General features: G+C 36.0%; 1 protein-coding gene across 8 annotated transcripts in view; it reads right to left on the bottom strand.

The window, feature by feature from the left end:
• Window positions 1-27499, bottom strand: part of ENPP2 (ectonucleotide pyrophosphatase/phosphodiesterase 2) — a 113296-nt gene that overhangs the window by 46481 nt on the left and 39316 nt on the right. For all 8 annotated transcript variants that reach the window (XM_012753808.3, XM_076005059.1, XM_076005056.1 and 5 more), the window contains exons 3-11: window positions 23361-23516; window positions 19322-19447; window positions 17175-17235; window positions 15218-15315; window positions 14915-14994; window positions 14013-14132; window positions 6711-6766; window positions 2105-2170; window positions 1177-1249 (exon numbers count right to left, since the gene is read on the bottom strand). In XM_012753808.3, coding sequence (XP_012609262.1) covers window positions 1177-1249; window positions 2105-2170; window positions 6711-6766; window positions 14013-14132; window positions 14915-14994; window positions 15218-15315; window positions 17175-17235; window positions 19322-19447; window positions 23361-23516 — 836 coding nt within the window. The remainder of the gene's footprint in view (window positions 1-1176; window positions 1250-2104; window positions 2171-6710; window positions 6767-14012; window positions 14133-14914; window positions 14995-15217; window positions 15316-17174; window positions 17236-19321; window positions 19448-23360; window positions 23517-27499) is intronic.

The following is a 27499-nucleotide window of genomic DNA, read 5'->3' as shown; positions in this document are numbered from 1 at the left end:
TTTCTAGTGCTTAAAAAGTCAGCATTGAATTGATGTCAGAACATTCAGAAATACTTATGACTCTTTGGTATTTACTGCCTTTGTTTAGACATGCTGCAATTTGTTCAAAAATACTTAAACCAAGATACATTTACCTGAATCTTGAAGTCATCCTTATACTGAACACAGTGAACTTAATTATAGCCAACAGTGTTGTCAAAGGCTATTAGAGAGAAGAGGCAATTTTCACCAACAAAGGGTTTTTAAAATAATTTCTCAGCTAAAATCAAGTTTTATTATATTAATGGAGACCTCACCATTCTATTAAGAAAGGGAGATGGAAAGCATTCACAATATTAAAAAGTTTACATTTGCAAATTCCACCATATTTTAAAATGATTTATGCTGAACTGTTGGGACGATTTCCATCCTAGATGAAAGAGGAACATAACAAAACACAACCATTGCTTTTCCACCTTCTGAATTTGTAGTTATACTGGATACTATCTTACAAACAGATTGTCTTCCACTGTGATGGCTGTGTGTTTGATAAAAATGTGTCACACTGCTCTGCTAACCAGATTCTCTCAGCAGTATGTTTCCCTCTCAGTTAAGAATTCACTTCCTTGTGATGAATATGTTCACATCCTTGAGCATGGTGATGGTCTCATAGTATATATACCTATGCCAAAATTTGTTAAATAAAAAAGTGTCCAATAATATAACATATGCCAGATTGATTGTACCTGCCAAGGCTATTGGAGCTGCTTACCTCATCTACCCTTTCTGAATGCTACAGTTATTTTAAGAATGCTGAAATTCAGTTGCAATGTTTTATACTGTAGGTTTCATCTCAAGATTCCTTTCCACTCCTCTCCCAGTGATGACAAATGCCAACCCTTCCTGTTCCTTCTCCTCATGACTGATGCCCACAGGGCTGAAACACACCCTGTTTCCCATTAACACCAAGTTAAGGTATGTTTAAATATCAAAGCAATCTGAAATGAAGTTCCTGTAAGAGAAACAGGTAAATTTAAGACCTGTTAAAAAGTTTTTAGACTTGTAGTTAATTTGATTATGCATAAACCTTGTAGATGTGAACACCCCCAAAGACGTCTTACAAATCCTGAAACCAGGTCAGTAGATCAGGTAGCCCAGGGACACAGGTTCTTCTCAGGCAGATGACAGGCTACTAACCTCAGGGCCAAAAGGGCCATATTTGTGTCCAGAGAAATCAGGTTGTTCAGAATAGAAGGCATAGACCGAAGGCCTACGGGAAAATTGGAAGATTCAGAATCTCCCCCAAACACACATAACAAAAAGTATCAAACATGCCCACACTTAAAAAAAAAATCTCTAAATTTAATTACTCTCTCAACCAATGTTAGCATTAGCATGTAAAACTTTTTTTCTATTGCTTCCATGTACATGCCCACTGTGGTAACTGCCTGGTACCACCTTTAAGAATCAAAATTCCCCTCACAAAAGATTTGAACATTACTCAGGTCTTTTTTTTTTTTCTTTTTCTTTTTTCAGAATATTACAGGGTACAAATGTTTAGGTTACATATATTGCCTTTGCCCTCCCCTAATCAGAGCCTCAAGTGTATCCATCCCCAGACTGTGCACACCGCACCCATCATGTGTGAATTTACCCATGCCCCTCCTCCCCCTCCCACCTGCCCGACACCTCATGAGTGTTACTATTACATACACACATAAGTGTTGATCTTTGATCCCCAAGATAATATAGCCCAGTGATGATCACATGCATCACTCAATCTACAGCCTGAAAGAACAACTAACTCCATTAAAGAGTAAGTCTTAATGTTTCCGCAATCATTGGAATGCTGCTAGTTTATTTATCAAAGCCAGAAACTCCCTTCGGCTCTGCTGCAGTGTCCAGGATTAACAGCTGCAGTAATACAGGTAATTAAATGGTCCCCAATAACCAAAATCCACTGTATCCTTCTTAGGGAAGTAATGCTTAAGGCCAAGCACCACAAAACTGTTAATACCAAACCTCGGCTGAATTTTTATTTCATAGTCTATCTAGTGTTTTGCTCAAGTCTAACCTGAGGTAGAAATGTACTGAAAAAAGAAGAAAGACAGAGGAAAACAAATACCTCTCATTATCTGGTAGGCTGAGCCACTGCAGTATGGTTAATATTCTCCGCTCATGAGGGATGACTCTGTAGGGTAATAACAAGCAAAGCATGTTGTTAAGTTGCATTTCCACAAATGCAAGTCTGATGAGTGTTTGGTCTTGCACCCAGGCCAAAGGCTCTCTATTTACCACCATCTGTTTTCACTCCATTGTAATAAAAGGCCCTCTTTCAAATTAGCGTTTAAACTTTCATTTCCATTCGCAACGTATTACATTGCTCAACCTCTTCCACAGAAGATTAGACTGGAAAGTCTGATTCACAGTCAAAATGAGGAACCTGTCTTGCTAATCAGAAACTCTTCTACAAGCCGAAAGGACCCGGGCTTCAGAATCATTGCCAGTTACGTGGTTGAGCCATTAGCTATGGTCATAAAGGGGCCAGTACTCAAATCCCCAATCTGCCTCTTGCTGGGGGTGACCTCTAGGCCTCTTCACCTCTCTCAACCTCAGTTTACCCCTCAGTAAATAAACTCATAAGTGCACAGCTTGGTTGTAAAGATGAAATGAAACAACTCAAAGAAAGGGCATATTATACAGTGCTTGGCACATAGTAAGTTCTAAAAAACCTTTTATTAATGATCACAATTAGTCATCATTCTGCCCCTAAATAGCTATATGACTTTAGAAACATTATCTGATTTGAAACTTTAAGTGCCTCCTCTATAAAATAATGGGCATGGGAAGGTTTTCTTGAAATTCTCTTAGAGCTGTATAAAAATCTATCAAGAATAGGCACATATAATTATGAGACTGACAAAAAGGGTATAATCTTCATCCACAATGACTTTTGTGTTTAAGTCTCATTCCTCTGTTGAAATATAATTACCCTAAGTCTGGCATTAGTTTTAAGATCGTTAGGAGCTTTCAGCTAACATGATAGGACTGTATCCCGGGCTGAGTTGCATTAAGATACTCGCAAGCTGAGTGGTATCTTTACTCAGGGGAAATTCACCTATGCTTTGCAAACAAGGAGCACAAAATGCCTTTTTCCTTCCCCATCCAAGATCAAGTATTAGAGGCATATTGCTGATGAATTCAAACTAAAGCACAGGTTTAACTGTGGTTAGGAAAAATTATTGTGGGATACTGGCGAGCCATCTAAACTTTTACTGTTGGTGTACGTGAGCAGTGAGAGAGCTAAGGGAAGGACATGGTTAATGGCTAGAGCTGGCAGGGGGCTCTAATCAAGTGGCCTCTCCTCCTCTTCACCCATCTCTCAGGGATCTATCTTTCCCCTGGCATCCTCTCTTTCTAGAACTACCATACAAGACCTGAAAATCATCTGTACCATAAAATGAGTCCTAATTTAAACATATTCCAACACTAGTGAATAAATATGACCCTGTTTATTATATCCTATAATTGAATTTGAAATAGGCAGAGCAAAGCTAGGCTAATCACTTAAGGAATTTAATCCTTCAGCCTTAGAAATCCCTTGTATCTGAACAAAATAATTTCATATTTTAAATTCTTTCCTAACTTAAAAAAAAAAAAAGCAAATGCGGGAGACTTTTCATTTTACCTTATTTCACTACCTGTCTAAAAGCTGCTTTATTTGATGTAATTGGTGTTAAGCTACATAAATGGACCCTGGTGAACTCACTTTTAACGCTAATGGAAAAATACAAGCTAAAAGAATTGGTGTGCAGCTCAGAATGCTCACCCTTTAATGCCCTCATTGGATAGGGTACTTGAACAGCAGTAGACAGGGAATTAAAAACACCAGCTGTGAGGTCAGCATGCTTGGCTTTGAATCCTGACTCCAACAAATGCGGGTGATAAGACTTGGCAATTACCTACCCTCTGGAAAATGAGGATAATAATAGCACCTGTTTCATAAGGCTGTTGTAAGGATTAAAAGACATAATATATGTAAAGCACTCAGAATAGTGTTGGGCACATAGAAAGGGTTTAGAAAAATGTTCTGTTTTATAATTCATATGTCCACATCTTTGTGGATCTATTAGATTCACAGAGATGATACATTTCATTCATGAAATACATACTAAAGGTCTATTCTGTTCAAGGCATTTATGTAAACATAAGTAAAAGTACAAGACACTCCTACCAAAAAGATTATTAGGGAGGAGTTACCACCCTCTTTGGGGGAAAGATAAGTAGGTGATTATCATTTTCTGGACAGGGGTTGATTGAGAACTGGTGTTAAGAGCATAAGATGAAGACTCTGGAGGTCCAACGATCCATCTGAAGTGTGACCTTTGGTGTAACATTTTATCACTCTAGGGTTTAGTGTTCTAATTTCTTAAATGAGAAATTGGATAAGGTGGTCTCTTAAGTTTCCTAGGTGTTCTAGATTACCTCTGTGAAATAATCTCAGAGACCAAAAAGCCACGTCCCAGGAGTGTTTCAAATACAATGCTGAAACAGCACAAATCAATTTGACCAAGGAAAAGTATACATTCAAGCAGAAAGAGGAATGGGGCACACCTTGCCTACCGTCTTCACCATCACTGATCCGTGGAGAATTTGTCATGAGACCAAATTCATGAAATGTGGTCAGAAAAAGGAAAAATGGAAAATAAAAGACTAAATGAAGTATTTACTGACCAAAGGGATTAAATTACCTTAGGATATATATATATGGCCATTATCTAGTCAATGTTGAAAGAGATAATGCGAATGAGAAAACAAATACCATTAATTAAATGTTCTCTATGTACCAAGTACACTAATAAGCACTTTAAATACATTAACTCATTCCATCTCCACAAGACCCATGATGAAGGTACTATAATTTTCATTTTAAAGATGAGGACATTGATTTGTTGAGAGATTAAATCACTTGTCCAAGGTCAACAATCTAATAAGCAGCAGAGGTGGGATTAGAATCAACCTAAACACTCATGCATAATGGGAATTACTGCGTTTGAACATGAATCGGCATAAAAGAATGGTGCATCAGCTGAGCATGATTTTGGAATGAAATACTATCATTTAAAAAACAAGAATAATTCTAGGTTGCAGCACAGAACCATGTTAAAAAGATGGCCTTCAAAGTCTAAGTTCATGGATGGAATCTGGTTTTAAATTTTTAAATTTTCAGAATGTACTCTGTATAGATTTCCTTGACATATATTCCCTTGAATAACTGATTTTTTAAGTTATAATAAGCTTCAAAAAAAGAAAAGAGAAAGAGAAAAATGAATCCAAGAAAAATGAATCTATATCTTCTAGGATATAGAGATAAAAGAAGAATAGTCTGAGGAGAAAAGCCAAACTACAGACATCTTTGGAGCACAAAAGCCACCTTCTTGTAAGTGGTCTCAAATGGGTGGAGAAAATTGCCATTCAAAACCAGAACACTGGGCCTTTTCAATGAAGCTTTGCAGCCGTTTCAGGGGGCAAAGGTGAGGACTGAGTATTAATTATGTTGTTGGCCCCTCTCCACCCTTCCAGGCAAATATGTTGTGGAGCACAAGAAGTCACTTCTAGAAGCATCTATGCCAGTCAAGTGTTAAAAAAAAAATGCAATGCGTAAGATAAAATTGGTAAATCAACATGCCATTTATGTTAAGCGGTATCATTTCTCTCATGCCCACACTTATTTCTCAACTCAGAAACCTCTTTTAAAAAGAAAAATACTGTTAAAAGGACGCTCTGTCTTAGCTTCAGATCACCAAACCCAATTTCAATTTAGCCTTTCAAATCTGAAAGGGCTACTTTTATTCCTGATTTTGGAGAATATAGACGGTACCGTTCTGGATTAATTCGAATCTGTGATTGCCCTCCGCACACTGCTATTATAGAATAGTCAGATGTTTGTTAAACATAAGAGGCAAATATGGAAACAGTTTTAGGTGGTTAAAAAAAAAAAAAAAGACGGAAAGAACATCTCAGTGGGAACAAAATCCCCATGAAAGTTGAAACAGATTCCTTTTCTTACTAAGGAGCCTTAAAAGTAATCAACATGTTGACACTTTTATAGGTAAGTTTCATCTTAAGGCTTATAAACATTGACTACTTATCCCCCCCCATCACCTCTGCGGGGGTGAGAAGTAGCCCCATTTTCTTATTAGGAAAATCCTGGAGCTCTGTAGGGAAATGAGGTATAAACAGAGGCTTCCCCTTGGTCTCCTGTCTGGAACTTCCAACCTCTGGATCACTCCGTCAGCTCCCCTGATGCCTGAGAGCACACTAGATTTTTAAAAGCTGTGAACCAGAATAAATATAGTATGTTGTAATATATTTATAGAAAATGAGAATGCAAATCACAGCAATAAAAAGTCTAAGAGAAATAGATATCTCCCAGGTGTCAAGTTAGCAAAACCTACAAACAGGGACAGAAAAATCTGCAGGATGTCTGGAAGAAGAAGAGAAAAACTTCCTTCTTTTCTTACATTCTGTTAAGAGAAGATGGAAAAAAGAAGAGATAGGCAAGTAAGAGAAGATAGGAAGAAGCATAGAGGAAGGACTTCAGGAAAAAAAAAAAATACCTGAAAGGTTATTTTAAATCAGCAAAAATTCAGAAGTTCAATACTTTTACATTTAACTGAAATTTATCAAAATTGAATTTTATAACTATTAACAAAATAAAGGTAACTTACACAGACCAAAAGAATGTTCCAGCTTTCACCCCTTGCTTGGTGGCTGTAATCCATAGCTAATGAGGAAAATATAAGAGGCTTATAATATGTTCTGTGTTTTGGGTCAAAAAAGAAAAAGTTTTTTTTTAAAAGATACATTATATCAGATATCTTAGACTCTACTCACACCCCAACATAAATTTCACATTATTTGCAACCCTTTATTTTCACATCTGGAAGTCAGAATCAGTATTTCCATAAAAGTTATCCAATACATTCTCTGCAAAAGCTCTCAAGCTCTTCTATGATTCTAGTGGCATTGAAAAAAAAAAAAAAGCAACTCTTATTTCATCTCAAGGCTCCCTCTTTTTCTGTACCTGTCTTTTCTGATAATTGTTTTGAATATTTCATTTATGTGGCAGAATTCTGCTCATCAAAGGATCCAGAGTAGGCCATATGTTTCCGTTACTATTGAAAGCCCTACAGAGGAGCGCCCCAATTTGGCACCCAGATGTCAGAATCTTGGAACCTAACTTGACTTGTTTTATTTTCAACTAGATGAATGGGGGGAGGGGAGACTAATTTTTAATCTGGATTTTCCCCATATCTTTTACCTAGCCTTTTAGTAAATGTTATTTTAGGGGAAAGTTCCTGGGATAAGTTAGGCGACTCAAGCATTTCATTAAGGCTTTAAAATATTCTATACAACACATGGGAAGCAAAAGATTATGGGAGTTCAGAACCTGGGATCTGCAACCAGACAGCCTGGATTCTAAGCCTTGTTTCTGTCATTTAGCAGCCATGTGGTCCTTCAGCAAGTTCCTTAACCTTTCTGTGCTTCAGTTTCCTTGACAATGTAGATAATATTATCTAGCACATAGGAGATTATTCTAAGCTTTAATGAGTTAATACATTTAAAAATCTTTAAACCAGTGTCTTAACATTTGATAAACACTCAGTTTCAGTCTTGACTATTATGCAACAATGGAAATAAAAGTAACTTAGTTATTCTAGGAACATTAAAAACAGCTTAAGATGGCAAGTGTCCAGTCGAACAGAAGTCTGTGAGAAGAAAGACAAGAGAATGGAGGCAAATAGGAGAGAGAACTGTGGTTTGTCTAAGACCAAAGCAAAAATGATTTAGGAATCGTAGCCAGTCCCTTTTCTGGTTTCATTGCATCCAGACTTTGAGAGTGTCCTTTGAGAATGAACACTTTTATTTTTTGAGGACATGGGTGATTAGGAGGTGTAGGGCATCCAGGAGCTTTGCCGTTTGCTCCCAAGGGTCTGGGATGCCTGCCCTGAGAAAGCTCTAAAAGGATTCAGGCCTCTTGGGGCATCTAGAAATCCCTAGCCCCCCAAATCACAGCTACTGCAGCTGGCAAGTAAGTGACAAGGCAGGTGAGCATACAATGCTCTGTCAGATCCATGGAGTTCTAAACTGCAAGTGAATTTCATCAGCATGGCAGGTGGGGTCCTCATCCCATTCACACTGCTCTGGGGAGCTAGACCTGGCTGGCAGGACCTCTGGTTCCCTAAGATAGTTCAGAGAGATTAGGACTTCAGATTGGTCTGAGCACCCTCAACCCCATCGTCCAGAGCTTCTTCTGCTTTATGGACAAACTCTGGTGTATGCCCCAGTATCTGCAGGCCAACCAGGTACAGAATGGGTCCTGTGTTTTTATTCTTTCTTCTTCAGTGCTTCCACCAGCAAGAAGATGAGCTCAAACTAAGTGTTGGACACTCTGTGGGTGCCTCAAAACCATGCCAGTTCACAGAGAGGCCAGTTTCTTACAGTAATCTATTTTCACACTTATTTTAATTTCACAGACATGAACTTAGCACATTCACATCCAAACAACTTCCTAGAAAATCTAGTGCCTTGCTATTCCCAAGGGAATAATACCAGGCTATATTTGGCATATATAAAGTATAAGATCAATCTGGGATTTTCTAAAGGAAATATTGTTTTAAATACAAATTTGTCAAATGATGACCCTGTACTTTCAAAATTATATTGTAGAATACATGTTGATGCTGGCATTATCTGGGCAACCGGAAGCCCTACGAGTAACTTAGTTCAGTAACCCACCATAAAAAAGGTCACCAGAAGGGGTCTTTGCAGTGTTAAAAGGAAGAAGCTTGCAGGGTGAAGATGACAAAGTGTGTTAAAATTATTCTGATGGGAAAATTAGAATCATTTGTTCTTTATACTTTTCTGTACTTGGCAACATTTCTGCAGTGATAATTAACATATTTGTAATCAGGAAAAAAAACTAACCAGGTTTAAAAAATAATGTGAACTATGAAGACAATTTACAGGTTAAAAAAAAAAAAGAAGCAGAAAAATTCTTCCTATTTCTTGGTAAAAGTCATGTTGACCATATTTTCTAAAAGAAAATTGAGAGCATCATCAGAAAAATGCAAAAAGTGAACAAGTAGAGAATATTTGAAATAAAAAGCACATTAAAAATCTGAAACAAAAGAATCCTAGCACTAATTAGTCAGATCTGTCAAGGGTCAGCAAACAGTGCAAGATTGAAACATAGAAAAGGTTCTGAAATCACACCATGAGCTGGCATAACAGTTCCTTCACAGGCCATATGTATATATTATATTTCAGGACCCAGAAGATAACTCTGGTAATTACCACCACCAACAACAAAAAGGGCACTAAAATGTTGGTCCTGAAGAAGAAAAATGAAAAGAAGCCTCTAACAGAATGGACACAATGGTTTGCACCTGTAATCCCAGCACTTTGGGAGGCTGAAGAAGTAGGATAGCCTGAGTCCAGAAGTTCGAGACCAGCCTTGACAATACAGCAAGACCCCCATCTTTCAATAAAATGAAAAATAAAATAAAAAGAAATAAAATAAACCTCTAGGGCTATAAAAATGGGGGAGAGAGAGAAGCTTCCTGGTTCCTTGTTAACTCAAAGAAATGAGAGTTATGATTTCTCTGAATTTGAATGCAACATAAATTTCCTCAGAAGTTGGTTTAAAAAAACAAATAATCTAAGAAGACACTGGGTTTGGGCTTCCTGCCTTTAATACCAATACTTCCTTCACTGCTTCACTTTGGCTGGAGCTCCAGCTTTCAACGTTTGGGTCCTAGATGCTATACTGTGAAAAGGGGACAAAGGGGAATAAGATTATATCTCCTTGATATGTCATTAGGAATCAAAAAACTTCCCCACTGGAACCAGGAGGCATTAAATATGAAATTCAACACTTTCTCGAAGTAAGTATGTAGCTATGGGAGAAGAGGTGTGAAAAAGAAAATAAGCCAAAAACATTTTTTAAAAAACATAAACTACTATTATAGTCTTCTAGAAGTTCTTTAAAGAAAAGTTATTCCTTTGCATTCAGAAGCACAGAGGCTAAATAGAATTCTGGGAGATGAGACAGTCGGGCAGGGCTCTTACCTTAGCAGAGGTAGATCAATTGCTGAGAATCAGAACAAACTAAGGATGTGAGTGTTGGGAGAGGCAGTAGAATAGACTGACTGGGAAGCAGTGTGGCTGCTTTCTACATGGTTAGGGCCAGAAGGAGGTGCATGATGAAGCTGTTGACATGTGGCCATGGAGCTATCATGACCAAGAAAATAGAGTTCTTTCCTTAAGGACGACCTACCCTGGGGGGAGCAGGGGCAACCAGGCCTCAGAAAGAAGCACAGAATACTCCAGTCCAAAACATAGTAGTGGAGCACCTAAATGTACCAGGCTCTGGAGAGATAAATAAACCAAGTCCCTACCACTTGGGACACACAGTCTAAAGCAGACATTCAAATAACCAATTTCAAAAGGAGGTGGTCAGATTTATGATAGAAAAAAATACGAAAGCCCAAAGGAGGATCACTTAGCTTAGTTGGGGCTGGAAGAGCTTAGGGAAGGCCTCCTGGGGACAGACACTTCATCTGAAATTTGGAAGATAAATAAGAGGCTAGTAGGTGAGTAGAGCCCATCCTAAGTAAGTACATGAAGATACTGTACAAAGAGAAAAACTACAGCTCTACAGTACTGTATGGAAAACAAACAACAGAATAAAGAGTATGTAAAAGGAAGTAAAGCCTCCCCTAAGCAGGTTAATAACACAGAGAAAAAGAGAGCTAAGCAATGACTTGTATTTTCAATCAAGCCAATGCCTTTGTCCTGGAAAGTCAGCCCTATTCTAATGTCATTCTTCTCCTTGCTGTCTCTTTTTTGAACATGCCATCTTTCTATTTTTACACTATAGTCATTCACTAGGATGGTCTCTGTATGAACTCATTACACCATCAATACTGTCAGAAAGCAATTTTAGGGCAAGCAACTTGAGAAGTGTTAAGAATGCATCTGCTCCTCTTAGACATGCCTCACTTCAGAAACTGATTTCAGAGGATTTGGATCATGATGGGGCTTTGGACCTGTTTCTCAGCTCCTCACAACTAGTCAGCTCCCAAGAGTCCTATTCATTCTCCACATTGCTAAGAGTTCAAGTTTAAAACAAACAGGGAACAACCCCACGGAAGTATCTTCGTAGTAGAAATTGCAGGACTGGCCAGAGAGGATTTTCAAAGAAACAAACACACTTAAGGAACTCCAATAACATATGCATGAGAAACATAGGGTCCTACAGTGAATGACAGCTTCTAATAGTGCATTCTGAGGATTACCAAATTAAAAACAGACTAGACTTTGCTAAAGTGGCTATACCAGGATTTAAAAAGAAAAAAAGATTAAATTATAGGAATTACTTTTGGAAGCCTAACAGTGCAATTCAAACTGGATGGACATGGTACAAATGCCTCATCCCTTCTACTAGACTTAAAGCTTGGATAAGAAGTGGTTCTTATTCACCATTTAATCTGGCTCTGATATTATTTAGCTAAATGACTCACATAGTTTAATCCTTCAGTAAAAATAAGTTGAGTTTAATTTAATTACCAGTCCAACATTTTTACAAATATCTCCTCTTAAAATTTTATAAAAATTTCTAAGATCTTTATGAATATTTTTTCACTGGTGACTATGAAAATATATAAGCCTCTGAGAGCATTATATAAATGCTTGAAGAATATTTATTAATATTTTCTTATAGTACTTTTCATTTCTTATATTGTCATATTTTGACTAAAGTTTATTTTTTATTATTTTTATTTGTAATTGACATAATAATTGTACATATTTATGGGATACAGTTTCAATGCATGTGTACATTATATAATGATCAAATCAGTATAATTACCATATCCATCCCTTTAAACATTTATTACTTCTTTGCAGTGACAACAGTCAAGATCATCTCTTCTAGCTATCTTGAACTATGTACTATATTGTCATTTGCTACAGTCACCCCACTGTGTATTAGAACAACAGAACCATAGTTTCTGTCTATCTGCTCTTCCTACATGCCAAATTTCAATAAAATGTGTTTCTAAATTACAGCTACAATGCACCTTGGAATGTTTATGGTGGCCATTCCTATCTAACAGGACAGAAACACAAATCAGTCTCACCAAAACTCTTGTTCAAGATGAAAAGAGTACTAAACTTGGTCAAATATGTCAACTTTGAGAGTTAGGGAGGAAACAGGCAGAGTTGAAACAGACACTTCACTTCCTGGAGCAGGTTAACAGCATTCCCTCTGCTCTGTTTCCGCAGAAGTTAATGAATATGTGGACTCACCTTCTTCTGAGTCATGCTAACCCAGAGGAAACCTAATGTCAACACTTGGTGTAAGGTGATCCAAGTTGATAAAATTACTATTTATCTCTATATCCTTTGTAGTTCCTCAGGCAAGTTTGCTTCCATGACAAAAGTAACATAAAAGACCAACTAGAGACAGCTTGACAGAACTCTAATTTCAATCATTTTATTTACTCATAAAATATTCCCCTATCATAAACATTGTTTGTGAAATCCACCCTGTCAACAAATTTCACTGCAATCACAACCTAGGTCATCATAGACATCTGGGAGTCCCGCCTGAAAAAGGACAGCAGAATCGGAACATCTATTGTGAAGAAACTTTTCTACACTCATGCAAGAAGTCTTCCAATGTTTATTTTTTAAATAAAAAAAGCTCATATTTATCCTTGCATACTGATTTAGCTATTATGCAGTAAAAATATTTTGATCACCTTTTCTCAAAAAGCAATGCCTTAAGAAAAATTCCTATTTATAGCTCCCTTTTGCCCATGGACTGCAGTAAACACTTCCAGGTACAGGATCACTGAGGCACAGTGGACACATGGATGTGCCCACCTCTCATGCCATGGCAGACTGTGCACAGCTCTCCCAGCCCACTTCCCTAACCAGCACTCTAGAGACTCTCTACTTCCAATCAGGGCTGGCATGAGATGGAATCATTTGCTATCCATCTTCTAGATGTTTCTGATTGTGTGCACTGAGGTATGTTCCTGCGGGGATGCTGATCCTTCTGGCCAGAAGCCTGTACTTCAGCCCAACTCTGCACATTCAACAGTCATGGCCTTATCCTGCTTTGCTCATGCCCGACCAAAGCAAGCTGCCTAATCATACACAGTCTCAGGAAAAACATTAGGTAGAAAGCCACCCACATCCCTTTTTATTTTCTGCCCAGCCATTTGATCTGAAGTAAACAGGGTAATTTCTTTCAAAGTATTATTTTGCTTTGTATCAAGGTAGGATTCTCCTTGTTATATTTAATTTCCGTGATTTTTTTAAAAAATGAATTAAATAAAAGAATTTGTGACTTTATTGTGGGTTGCAATGAGTTCTTTTTTTCCAGCAAGTTTCTCTTTTGCTGTTGATTATGGTGCCCGGGTCAAAATATATTGGGGAAGTCATAGTCATTCACTTTTCTTTTTCATTGTACCCCTAAATCTGATAAATCAGTAAGATCTGACTATTTTTTCTTCAACATCATTCTGAAATTCACCTCTTAACATCATTTTCACCATTATCATTCTAGTGAAGACATTTATCACCTCATACTTTTATAATCACAGCCTGACACACATGCACACATATATATATACACACACATAGACACATAACCATATGTATATATACATGTATTTTATTTATGGACACATGTATTACATTTACACATACATACATAAATATTTTATATATACAATATATGCATATATACACATATATTATATACACACATATATATGTATTATGCATGTATACACATACTGTTTTTGTGTGTGTGTATATATAAAATATCAAAAGACAGAAACATTGCCAAGTATGAGAAGATTATATGTATTTTTCTCACAAGTGGAAAATTTTGAGATGAAATTTCTCGATGTACACACACACACACATACACACAAAATAAATGCGGAACTTACCGGTTGACCTCCCCACCATCTATGATTAAATTTCTCTCGCCCTCGCAAATGGAAAGTAGCATCAAATACAGGATCATACATTGAATTGCCAACAATTCCATGTGATTCTGGATACAGTCCCTTTGTGTAAAAGCAAATTTATTGTTAAAGTAACAATATAATAATCCACATGTTTAGTTCTATTATAAATTTTCGTATCACAGAGGTTTTATAGCAATATTTAATTTACAAAATTACATAAGATATATGTAACCTTTACTGTGTATCAGTCTGAGCAAACCTGAATAATATCGATGGAACTAATTATAAGCCATCTGAGAAACTTAACCTGACTATAAGAAACTTAATATTTGGGGGGTTTAGCTGTTTTAATTTAATAAGATGACAATTTTATTACAATAAATTAATCTTTAGTTTAAAATTTATGCACGTGTTTCCAAAGAAGCTTCTATTTCTAAATACACTTTCCCTTCTTTCTAAGTTCTATTCTTCCCTAAAACAACAATAAAAATAGCAATAATAATAAATAAATAATGTTTTAAAGAAGAAAGCAAGGTGGAATTTGAAGTACCTGAAAATTAAGACATAACAGCCCTGAAGTCAACATTTTTAATTGCAAATTCAGAAAATAAACAATACACCCTTTGATATTTGAGAGAAGATTAATATATGTGTTCAGACAGAACTGCACCTGAGAAAATGTTTCAGTTTTAAAGTTGCAATGAAGTCCAGTCACCCATGAAGTTGTAAAAGGCATTTGCTGTGAACAAGTGATGCAGATAAGATGGAAAACAGAAAGATTTTCTTTGAACAATAAAGAATATGTTTTAAAAGTCCCCCCTTTAAGTCATTTCAGGATGAATGCAGCCCTTTGAATGTATACCATTTGAAAAAATACTTACAGTGGCCAAAGTGTATAAGTTAGGAAAGGTTTTTGTTGGGTACACAGGCCTCATGTAAGGAGAATGTGTGCCACAAGACCCTGGAAACAGAATTTCAGATGTTAGAACAGGGAACCAAAAGGAATCACTTCATGTGTAAAAATCCATTTTATAAATGATGAAAAACATGTTACCTTCACTTTCGTATTCAAATAATGAAATAAATTTAAAACAATGTGCCCATAGATCTCAAAGCCCATAGCAGACTGGTTACTGTGAGACTCTGGATTACGGATGAGAACACAGAGTATGGAAATTACTTACTTAGTTTTTCAATGTTAGGCATGACCTTGCTGCCTTTCTTCATGTATGATGCACGGAAGCCGTCCACAGAGAAGATGATTAATGGAGGGCGAACAAACCTTAAACAGTAACACATTAAGCTTTAGAAAGATTATTGCCACAGAGTTTCCATTACACCTACTCATTCTCAATAATTGGGACCCATAATTTCTAAGAAGCAACTTCAAAGGAGGATATCTGGATAAGCCTGGGCTTCCAGCTACACAACTTTTGAAGTGCCTGAAGTCCAGAGTTAAATGACCAAGGCCACAAAATGGCCAGGGAAGGGATTTGACTCCAGATTGGCCCTAAGGTACTTCCTGAGACTGCTGCCTCTCACATGGCAAACCAGGTTATAGAGAATGTAAAAAAGGATTATATTTGCCTACAATACATATTCTCCCATTTGCTACCTGGCCAACTCCTATTCAATCTTTAAAACCCAGCTTAAAGTTTCCTCTTCTATAATGTTAGTTGTTCACACTTCTGAATTCCTTTAAGATATTAATTCATACTTCTTTCTTCATTCATATACATCATATACATCATTCATATGTATATCATTTTACATTATATTAGAATGATCTATTAACACATTTCCTCACTAGTTTCAAAGTACAGTTTGTGTCTTATTCATCTTTCCATTTTGTGGACACACAATAGGGCTTCAATAAATATTTATTATTAAATACATTAATTAATGAATATGAAATTAAAATCAGTATCACTCCTACCACTAGATCTAAGTACTTATAAAAATATATTCCTTTATGTTTGATTATAAAATAATTTCAAAAATAATTTAAACTTTTAAAGATCTCTAAAAAATATATCACTAAAGGACTAGACAACCCATCTACCCAAGGCAGGATCTAATGAAATGGTCTTTTATTATATTCTGAAGATATAATTGTTCGATCAGACTTGAGAATATTAAATATATACAAAATTATTTCTAAAAGTTTGAAGGTAATTGAGCAAGTATAGGCTTGAGATTATTTGAAACTATATAATAAGAAGACATATTTTAAATGAGTTATATATAATGTACTTAAAACAACACTATATAAGGGTTCACTATTATCATTACTATTATCATTTAACAGGGCTTTTGAGAAAACTATAGTTTTCTCAAAAAAACTCAACACATGTCAGAAACTACTGCCATCTCATTCTACAATCCCAAAGAAGTTCAAATGGCTCACTAAGGTTAAACAGGAGGATAAAATAAAGACATCTAAATATTTAGATGTTTGTGTCCCAGTCTGTGCTGCCTAAAACAAAAAATACATTGAAAGAACAAATACATTGATGAAAACACATTTGTTGAAAAATGTATTTTCCGCCAAGCATTTTAAGGGTTTATGAATTTTCAACAGTTTCCTGGAAGGCGTAATAAGTGCCTTATGCTGGTCACACTTGAGCTGTAGGGTGTCACTCAGTTTGGCTGTACCCCAGCCAAGCAGCGTCCCAGTGGTTCATCAAGTTTCCGCAGCATCTGGTAGGAGTTACCATCTTGGATGATATTTTTTAGAAGTTCTATAGTTCCCCTTTCACTCCCCCCAGCCCCCACAAAAAAGTCAAAAGCAGAACTCCAGAAAAAAAAAAAAATACTGAGAAAAAAGTCACTGCCAGAAATGTTTCCTTCTTCAGAGGTTTTCAGATGCACTCTTTACAATCTTCAGCAAAGGTGGAATATAAGGGATATTCAGGCTCCCAAATGCGTGGAGGTGATAGGAGAACATTGAGAAAAAAAATATTGCTACTTCAAGATGTAATTTATAGCTTTTGACTGTGAATTACTTATAAGTACTCATAAGTGTTCCTGTATAAGTAGATTTCACGCTTAACATTGTTTCTAACCATTTGCCCATCCATTTCCTGTGATATTTTATCAGCTAATATATAAAACTTCATAACATTCATAAAATACACTTACCCTGCAGGGCATTCTGGGGCCTTTATTTCCTCACAGTCATCATCTACCCAATGTGACTCTCCTATAAGGAAAAACAGGTAAGTTTATTGTTGAATCTAATCGTAAATGTCACCCAGCACCCTGAAGCACACAATTCCATGACCTGTGTCCAATTTGATACTTGTTTATGAGACATCATCTAAAACGAAATTCTGAAGTAAAGTCTAGTGTCTAGTTTGGCTTATAAAGTACACCCATACATGGTGGGAAAGCTAAGACTTAATAACCACAAGTGGTGTGGTGTTTATTTGGGCCTTCTGAGTCTAAATGGTTTGTAGATTAAAAAAACCAGTGGCGTCAGTGAACAAAATTTCATGTTTGTATCCCTCCAGAAATAAACTGTTTGGTCATTAGATGGAACATTCTTTTCTCCACCACTGAAGATCTCAAAGCCATAGAAAGCAAGGCACAACTTCCCTCTAGATGCTGGGAAAGAAAGGCTGGGGATATGCAGAGATGATAGATGGAAGATTCCAAAAGAGAGATTATTTGTCAACAGATCTTTGAACAGCCCTTGAATTTAGAAATAAAAAGCCAATGCTATCTTTCACTTTTATCTTCCACTAAGATCTCAGAACATAAACCTAAGTCTTTCCTAAGTTACCACTATCAAGGAGAGAGACGAGAAAAGGGCTCAGATAGAAAATCAGGCGTCCTTTGAAGGAAATAAAAATTATCAAGAAGAATTTGCCTTATATTGTTCTAAGACAAACAAATGTCTTGAACAGAAGTGGAATTTGTGACCGACACTATAGAGAAACTGCTCCCATGTAAAAAGAATTGGAAATCCCTTCTGGTTAATGAGAATCTGACTAAGTGAGAACTGCAGAAGTAAATACTGTGCTCCCTAAAATAGGGAAGAGTTGCCACACACGTAGTAACCCAGGGCATTCACACGGACCCTCACAAAAATACTGGAACAAGGATTTTAAACCAGTAAAAGCCAAAGTTTAGTGATTCAATGACCAGTGATACTAAGACTTTTCTTCTAAGAGCCTTTGTGGTTTATCGGTACACTTATTACACAGGAAAATTAAAAAGGAAAGGGAAATAAATTCCCAATCAATTTTATGCTTTAAAATAAAAGCATAATTGTTTGGGTAGAGGAAATTTACCATACGATAATTGTTTGAGTAGGGGGAGTTTTCCAAATTCACTAATATAATACCCTCTTGCCACAACTGAAGACCTCACATATTTCAGAACTGACTGGCTTTTTCCCTGAAATCTTTTAACAGAAACTCTTCTTAAGTGTTCCATGTCAGAGATAGAGAAGACTACTGAATTTAGAAACTAAAAAGTGACTTGGGAAACTAGAAATAAAGATTCTTGGGTCTTCCCATTAACTTCTATAAGTAGGTAGCATGGCAACTTAAACTTCTTACAGATAGGAGGTGCATCTTTTATATTTTCTGTAGTCCATTAGTAGTGTTAATTATTAGAATAAAAGCATCATGTTCCACAATCAACCATACAAGGTCAACACCTGTATGTATGTTTTCGGATTCTAACAGGGGCTATTGGTGCCCTGATCCCTTTTACCAGCAAGTACCCTCATCCCCAGGCTGCTGCCAACGTCTTGGTGAACAGCTTATACCCAATGGATGCAAAAGCCACGTCCCCTTGCCTCAAGAGTAGTAACTCCGAGATTCACTTTTCAGAGCAAGCAACAGAGAAGGCCAAGGTGAGACTATACCCGAGACCACATCCTTGCTTAAGTCTCCAGACCCCTCCTTCCCTATCCTGCTTCCCTTGCTCCCTGTCCTGGTTTCCCTAAAGAGTATTCCCTCAATAAACTACTTGTCCTAAATTCCTGTCTTAGGCTCTGCTTCTAGGAAATATGATCTAAAACCAAGACAGAAAGTTTAGAACTATCTTCATTATGTTTCTATCTAATTATGGAATTTGGGTTTATTTCTTTGTTACTTCAGATCAATGAAATGTAGGGTAGCAAAACTAAGAAAGAAGCAAAGAAATTAAAAACCCCAACTCATTCCCTCCTCCCAAACCCACATCCAAAGTGTTACATCCCTAATATTCCAGATCTCTTGAGGCATCTCCAGTTCTTAGTCTTTTAAAGCTCAAGGTAATTGAAGGAAAATGTGTACCTTTGCAAATCACTTGGTAATTAGTACAGCAGTCTCCCCTGGCCAAGCAGTCCTCCGAGCAGTGACAGGCATTGTCTTCATTTCTTACTTCTCCACATCTGTCCTTCGTACACTCCCAGCCACGAGCTAAAATCATCACAATAAAACATTTTCACTGCTGCACACAAACCAAATCAAAGAGGCCACAACTGCTTACAGGGTTTCCAACAAAAAGAGCCAACGTCTCACATCATTTACTCTGCTTGTGAAATTTGGATTGGCCTGAGGCCTAGATGATATTTGAAGAACTTAAGAGATAGGCTGAATTTCTAAGTTTTCAAATCAGTGAACAAAGTCAAAATGCAATTGGGTTCCTTTGGGAAAATAGAACGTAAAAGGGTGAGCAAGAATCCCTACCATTCTCCAATTGTCCTAAAGGGCTTAACAAAATGTACACTACCTAAGGCGTGTGATAGGAGTATCTACCATTGTAGGGATAGCCTTGACGGCTTGGCTCTTTTATTTTACAAAGTAGCTTTGCTTAACTTTAATCATCTCATTTTAAATACAAATGACAGTGCAATGACATGATCACTATCTGCTATGAGATGCACCTACAGGTTAAAGTCCTACACAGATACGAAGAGTGTAAAGGGGCATCAAACCATTCTAACCATTGACCAAAATGTGGTCCTACCTACAGCTACTAGGGCAGAGTCCCTACTTCTAAGGAGGTCAGCAAATAGGTTACAGATTTCCCTCCAAGCATACTTGATTGAGAGCTCATAGTTCAACTCTTCCAAGAAGATAGCTTCAGAAAAGTAATGTTTTCATTTTAAAGAGAGTGTTACATTTTTTGTTTGATGTATTTATCTGCTAATGTGTAAAATCCATGACAGGGAAAACCACATCTCTCTTTTCACCATTATATAATATTTCCAATGGCAAACTATAAGACTGTGAGATCATGGCTGGCACATGCTAAGTGTTCAATGAATATTTATTAAATCTAATTGGAAATAACCAAGGAAGTAAAATATGACTCTTTAACTTTGGGACTGGCATATTAAGAACATTCATAGTTATTTTATTTATTCAATAAATCTTTATACCATGTTTTCTAGGTGCTGGGGAACAAGAGAGCCAAGGTCCCTGTCTACATAGAGCTAACATGACAATCGGGAAAGACAAACCATAAGCAATAAGCAAGATTATTTCAGCTTGTGCTAAGTGTTGTGAAGAAAATAACTGATGGCATTAACAGAGACTGACAGGGTGGGATGGAGGGGTGCTCCCAGAGGTAGAATGGTCAAGAAAGGTGTCATTAAGCTGAAGGACATATGGACACTTCAGGTCTTCATCTCTTAAAATATGTCTTAAGTGGAAATAATGATTTTGAAAGCAATGCTACTTCATAGTAATATTCTACTAAGAGAAACCAGTGTTAGGTAAATAAATGGATAAATAGATATTAGTTGCCATGCATAAGTCCCACCTCTGCCTCTTTGGGCAGGCCATTTGCTGGAAAACCATGCAACAGATATTTAATTTTTCTTCTTTTAGAATTATCTTTGCATCCTGACCCCATTCTCTGATTGTTTAATATTCATTGTTTCTACTCTCATCTCTTACCAAATAAAATAAGTGTTTAGAATTCCTTAACCCATAATCTGCTACTCCCAGTAGTTAGCAATTTTCTAAGATTGCTTTGACTGATAGAGATTGTGGGGTTTATTTTTTCCAATTCAAGGATGATCCTACTCACCAATATATTTTTATTCCTCCCCTAATTGCATAAAAATATCCCTTTACTTATAGAAGAACATCACTATTAAAAAGCTACACTTATTGAGGAACTACTGACTTTGTATAAGAATGGAATAAAAAAGAAATTCGGGGTTCAAAGTGAACTAGAAGCAAACCAAAAGTCAGTCAGATGTGTAATTTTCAAAGCAAACATGGGAGTAAACATGAAAAATAGTCAACCTTATTGGAAAATGAGAAGCCACCTATCATGAGAAAAAAAGATTTTTAAAAATTAGAGTGGCCAATGCTGAAAAGGAAGTAGGGAAGGCTCTTTTACCTTTTGGTAAAATATAAGCTTTCAAAAGTATAATTTTATAATATATATTCATATTTAAACTTTAAAAACACATATACACTCTGAGCCCCAAATCCCACTCCTAGGAGTTTATTTTAAGGAATATAGAAAAAAGTATGAATATGTATAAACAGTATTCATTGATATAGCCATCATCCATAATAGCAAAATTTGGAGAAATATAAATGTTGACTAATTACTCAATGAATTAGGCTGCAACTACTTGATGGAATATTATGTAGCCATTCAAAAGGATGATGTATATTAAGGCTCATTAATACAGATACTCTCCCATACGTGTGTGTGTGTGTGTGTGTGTATACACACTTGTATAAGTATACATACTAAACACACACATGCAAGAAGTAATGAGAGTTTACACTGAAAAATTCTGGTTGTTTCTAGAGAGTGCTCTGTCAGCATAGTAGAACCTCTAGAGACTTGTTTTTTTCATTTAAATTTTAATTTATATTTGGTATTTGATCCTTCCATATTCAGCATATGTTATCTATGTACACAGGGAAATAAACTACTTTATAAAATGTTATTATATTCCAACTTTAATAAACCTAGGAAGAAAAGCATGAACTATATTCAGAGAGAGCTAAGCTAGAGTCAGGAGACCTATTACAGTTTGCAAAGAAGTCTAAGACCAGGAATCTGGAAAGTTGAGATGACATGTCAGGGACAACATACTCTAGGTAGGGAGGAAACATAAAACATTAGTAAATTCCTTGGTGCTAAGCAAACACAAACTGCTGGTTTGAAATAATGTTTTAGAAGCAAAGAACTCTGCTAGAACATCTGCTCCATCCATATATTCAGTTTACAATGGTCTCAGCAATTAAGTTAGCAGACTCACAACTAAAGGAACCTGGGAGACGTTCCAAAGGAAAGCAACAACAAAAAAAAGTGGCTAAATGTTTGGAAAATGTATAATGCAAAAAACAGTGTAATGAAGCTCTTCTTATTTGGAGGTGGGCAGCAAATAAATCAGAATTAATAAGGGAGTTGATATCAAATTTCATATTGCTCAGGGGCGATTGCTTAAGCAAAAGAAAATAATGTCTCTTTCTAATTATATCATGTTAACATTGCTGTTAGTTTGATCCTTCTAGTAAGTTAGGTTTTTGAAATGCATAGAAGTCTATAAACAAGTAATAATTTGTCAAGGGAACTGTGGAATCTGCTTCTAGTGATGTTAGGAACAGGGTTGAGAGTTGTCTTTCTAGATAGCTTGAATATGGTTTTGCATGAAGGTATAGTGGGTAGCCTATAAGATATCTCAAAAGTCCTGTCTGAAATGTTGACCTTTGAAAACAGACTAGGTAGGATGGCAACATTCCCCAAAGGTGTTTTCTTAAGTCATGTGCATCTATCCCTGTATATTCTAATAACTGTTTTGGTACAGAAGAAATGTAAAGAAATTCAAGAAGACTTTAAAGGAAAATTTTAGAGCTACCAATAGAGTCTCTTTTTGAGACTTCAAAAAGAATTCCATAACAATTTTCCACTTGTAGAGAGAATAGGGAATGACATCAGGATAGACTAACAGTCACTGTATGATAAGATGAACTATTAATAAAACAAATGCTAGAAACTTGGAAAGCAAGCCAAAAATTTTTTTTTCTTAAAAAATATACACACTTTTAGCCCACATGCCCTAGCAGTGGATGTGGAAATTGAAAACTAGGGACAGAAATGATGAAGATGGAAAAAAAATCACTTTCAAAACCAGCACATAATGACTGCATCAGCAAAGAACCTTCTTCGGCTGCATCTTGTGCAGAAACAGTCATTCACACAGGGTGTGCTCATCATACAATCACTAATCATTCAAAAGACAAAACTAAAATCCACAGTTTGGGTAGACCAGGGTGGCACAACTCCAGGGTGTACAACACTAAGGAGTCTTTAAGCCATCTACTTGAAACTAGAGAGGACTCAAAAGTTACATACCTGTCTTCAAACAGAGCTCGTCAAAGTCATGGCAGCAACTGATGTAACTCTTACACAAGTTGTCACACCGACAATCAGGAGGTCCAACATCTTGAAGTTCAAAGCATCTGCCCTTGCAAGATCCAGAGGTGTTGGTCCAGGGCGAGTCTGATAACACTGCAAGGAACAAGAGGCAAAGACAACAGATTAGAGAGTAGGTCACATCACCATGGGAGAGTGACATAGGGAAACCATACAGTGTAGTGCTGCAATCGGACCCTGGAAGAGAAACGTGGCTCCATCAGCTACTACTTACGTACCCTTGGTAGGTTGCTGAACTTCCTTATGCTGCAGATTCCTCATCTGTAAAGTGAGGGAACTCATAAAAATGACTCTATGTTGAAATGAGAATTAAATGAAATGATCTATATAAAACACTTAACTTGGTGTCAGACATAACAGAAAGAGGAACAAATATTGGCTATTGGTTTGATTATTATTTATAATTATAATTGTTACTACAAATCTGTGATGGTTAGTGCCCCTGTCAATCTTAATGGAGCCAGCAGAGAACAGTACTTACAACTATTCATTTATAAACAAGAGCTCACTTCTCTATTTAAAAATCCATAGCTCTCTGTTAGGAAAATTGATCCTTAATGTTCTAAGAACAGACTGCATATATATGACTGAAAGAGTAGACTTTTACAATCCCAGCTAGTGTTATATAAACACAAACTCTACAATCTTAGTTTGTCAAAAATAAATCCTCTATCATTATTTTTATATGATATAATTGTATTTTTAGAAATCTCAAGAATCAACTAAAATTTTGAAAACAAAAGAATTCGGTAAGATGAAAATTCTACAAATTTATAATATATAAGAAATATAGGTTCTAAAATTAAATGGAAGTTCTGCTCACTGTCTTATCTAAAACAGAAAAATATCTAGGTATAAATTTATAATATTTCTGTAGGAAATGAAGAATATATTAAAACTCTACAAAAATTCAAAAGATCTAATTAAATGTAAATATATACCATCTTAAAGGTAAAAATATCAATATTATAAAAACATTGATTCCTCCTAAATAAACCTAAAGATTCAGTGCAATCACAACAAAAAAATCTAGAGTTCTTGAAATTCAAATGATATTAAAAGTTTATTTAGAAATAAATATATAAGAATAGAAAGCCACTGAAAAGGAAAAGTAATTTGGTGGAGACTAGATAGCAAAGTATATTCTGAAGTTAAATAAGTAAAGTAGTTTGGGAGGGGGCTTCACCCCAGTTATGCAAGGATGGTTCAACACATGCAAATCAATAAATGTGATTTATCACATAAACAGAAGCAAAAACAAAGACCATATAATCATCTCAGTAGATGCAGGAAAAGCATTTGATAAAATCCAGCACTGTTTCATGATAAAACCCTCAACAAACTAGGCATATAAAGAATATACCTCAAAATTTTAAAAGCTATATATGACAAACCCACAGCCAACATCATACTGAATGGAGAAAAGTCGAAAGCATTCCCCCTAAAAACTGGAACAAGACAAGGGTGCCCACTGTCACCACTTCTATTCGACATAGTATTGTAAGTCTTAGGCAGAGCAATCAGGCAAGAGAAAGAAATGAAGGATATCTAAATTAGGAAAGAAGAAGTCAAATTATTCTTTTCTGCTGATGATATGATCTTGCATCCAGAAAATCATAAAGACTCCACTGAAAGACTCCTAGAATTGATAAATAAATTCAGCAAACTCTCAGGAAACTAAATCAATGCACACATATCAGTAGCATTTATAGATACTAATAACAGTCAAGCTGAGAGTCAAATCAAGGACACAATACTATTCACAATAGCTACGAAGAAAATAAAATACCTAAGAATATACTTAATGAAAGAGGTGAAAGATCTCCACAAGGAGAAATATAAAACATTGATGAAAGAATTTACAGGTGACATAAATAAAAGGGAAAACATCCCTTGTTCATGGATTGGCAGAATCAACATAGTTAAAATGTCCATACTGCCTAAAGTGATGTACAGATTCAATGCAATTTCTATCAAAATAGCAAAGTCTAATTTTGCAAAACTGGAAAAAATAATCCTAAACTTCATTTGGAACCAAAAAAAGACCTGAATAGCCAAAAGAATCCTAAGCAAAAGGAACAAATCTGGAACCATCACATTACCTGACTTCAAATTATACTCCAAGGCTACAGTAACCAAAACACCATGGTATTGGTATAAGAGTGTGACATAGACCAATGGAACAGAATATAGAAGCCAGAAATAAAACCATATAGTTATGACCAACTGATCTTTGACAAAACAGACAACAACATACACTGGGGAAAGGAAGCTGTATTCAATAAATGGCACTGGGAAAATTGGACAGTCACATGCAGAAGAATGAAATAGGACCCCTATCTATCACCAGAAACAGAAATTTAATTCAAGATGAATAAAAGACTTAAATGTAAGGCATGAAAGAATAAAAATTCTAGATGAAAACATAGGAAAAGCTCTTTTAGACTTTGGCCTAGGCAAAGAATTTATGACTAAGACTCTAAAGGCAAATACAGCAACAACAAAAATAAATAAATGAGACTTAATTAAATTAAAAATCTTCTGCACAGCAAAGGAAATAATCAGCAGAGCAAATAGCCAACCTACAGAATGGGCAAAAATATTCACAAACTATCCATCTGACAAAGGACTAACATCTAGAATCTACAAAGAACTCAAATATCAGCAAGAAAAAAACAAACAACCCCATCAAAAAGCAGTCAAAAGACATGAACAGAAGTTTTTCAAAAGAATATAAAGAAATGTCCTACAAATTTATGAAAATGTGCTCAACATCACTGATCATCAGGGAAATGTGAATTAAAACTACAATGAGATACCACCTTACTCCTATCAGAATGACCATTATTAAAAAATCAAAAAGCAATAGATGCTGATATGGATGCAGAGAGATAGGAATGCTTATACACTGTTGATGGGACTGTTAGTATAACATCTATGGAAAACAGTAGGGAGATTCCTCAAAGAAATAAATGTAGGCCTACCATTTGATCCAGCAATCCCACTGCTGGGTACCTACCCAAAGGAAAAGAAGTCATTTTTTTCAAACAGACACCTTCACCCAAATGTTTATCGCAGCATAATTAACAATTACAAAGATATGGAATCAATCTAAGTGTCCATCAATTCATGAGTAGATAAAGACAATGTTTTATACAATGTCTGTCCAGAAAGTATCCAGCCATTTAAAATGTTCTTGTTACATTAACAACAACTGGATACTTTTTCAGACAACTTTCATCTCTCTCTCTCTCTCTCTCTCTCTCTCACACACACACACACACACACACACACACACACACACACACAACGGAGTGCTATTCAGCCATAAAAAAGAATGGAATAATGTCATTTGCAGCAACTTGGATGAAACTGGAGACTATTATCTTAAGTGAGGTATCTTAGGAATGGAAAACCACACACCCCATGTTCTCACTAATAAGTGAGAGCTAAGCAATGGATACACATTGACACAAAGTGACATAAAGGACATTGGAAACCAAGAAAGAGAGAGGGTGGGAAGGAAGGTGTCAGATAAAAATTTACCTGTTGGGTACAATGAACACTATTCTGGTGACAGACACACCAAAAGCCCTGACTTAACCATTATACAAGGTATTTACGTAACAAAAACATTTGTACTCCCTTAACATTTTCAAATAAAAAAGTAGTTTGGTACTAGAAAATAAGTAGATCAGGGCTGTGGAAGGAGCCCACAAATAGGACCAAATACAGATAATATATTTTACAATAAAAGTAACATTTCAGATCAGCAGAAAAAAGAAGGGTTAATCAGTTAAGTAGTGACTGGAAAAAATTAAACTGAATCCTCATCCCAATGCACAAAATCATTTCTGGCAAATGGAAAATATAAACAGTGTCATATCTATTTCTAGGAATACAAATTTTTATAAATAGAATACAATTTTAAAATATCTATTAACATTTTTAAATGCTCATAAATTTTTTTTGCCCAGAAATTCCATGACTAGCAATTTTTATCACTTACATATATTTTGCAAAAGTTTGCCAACATATATGTACAATCAGTGTCCATT

Source organism: Microcebus murinus, chromosome 7, assembly GCF_040939455.1.
Source record: "Microcebus murinus isolate Inina chromosome 7, M.murinus_Inina_mat1.0, whole genome shotgun sequence".
NCBI lineage: Eukaryota > Metazoa > Chordata > Mammalia > Primates > Cheirogaleidae > Microcebus > Microcebus murinus.
This window is presented reverse-complemented; position numbering and strand designations above follow the sequence as displayed.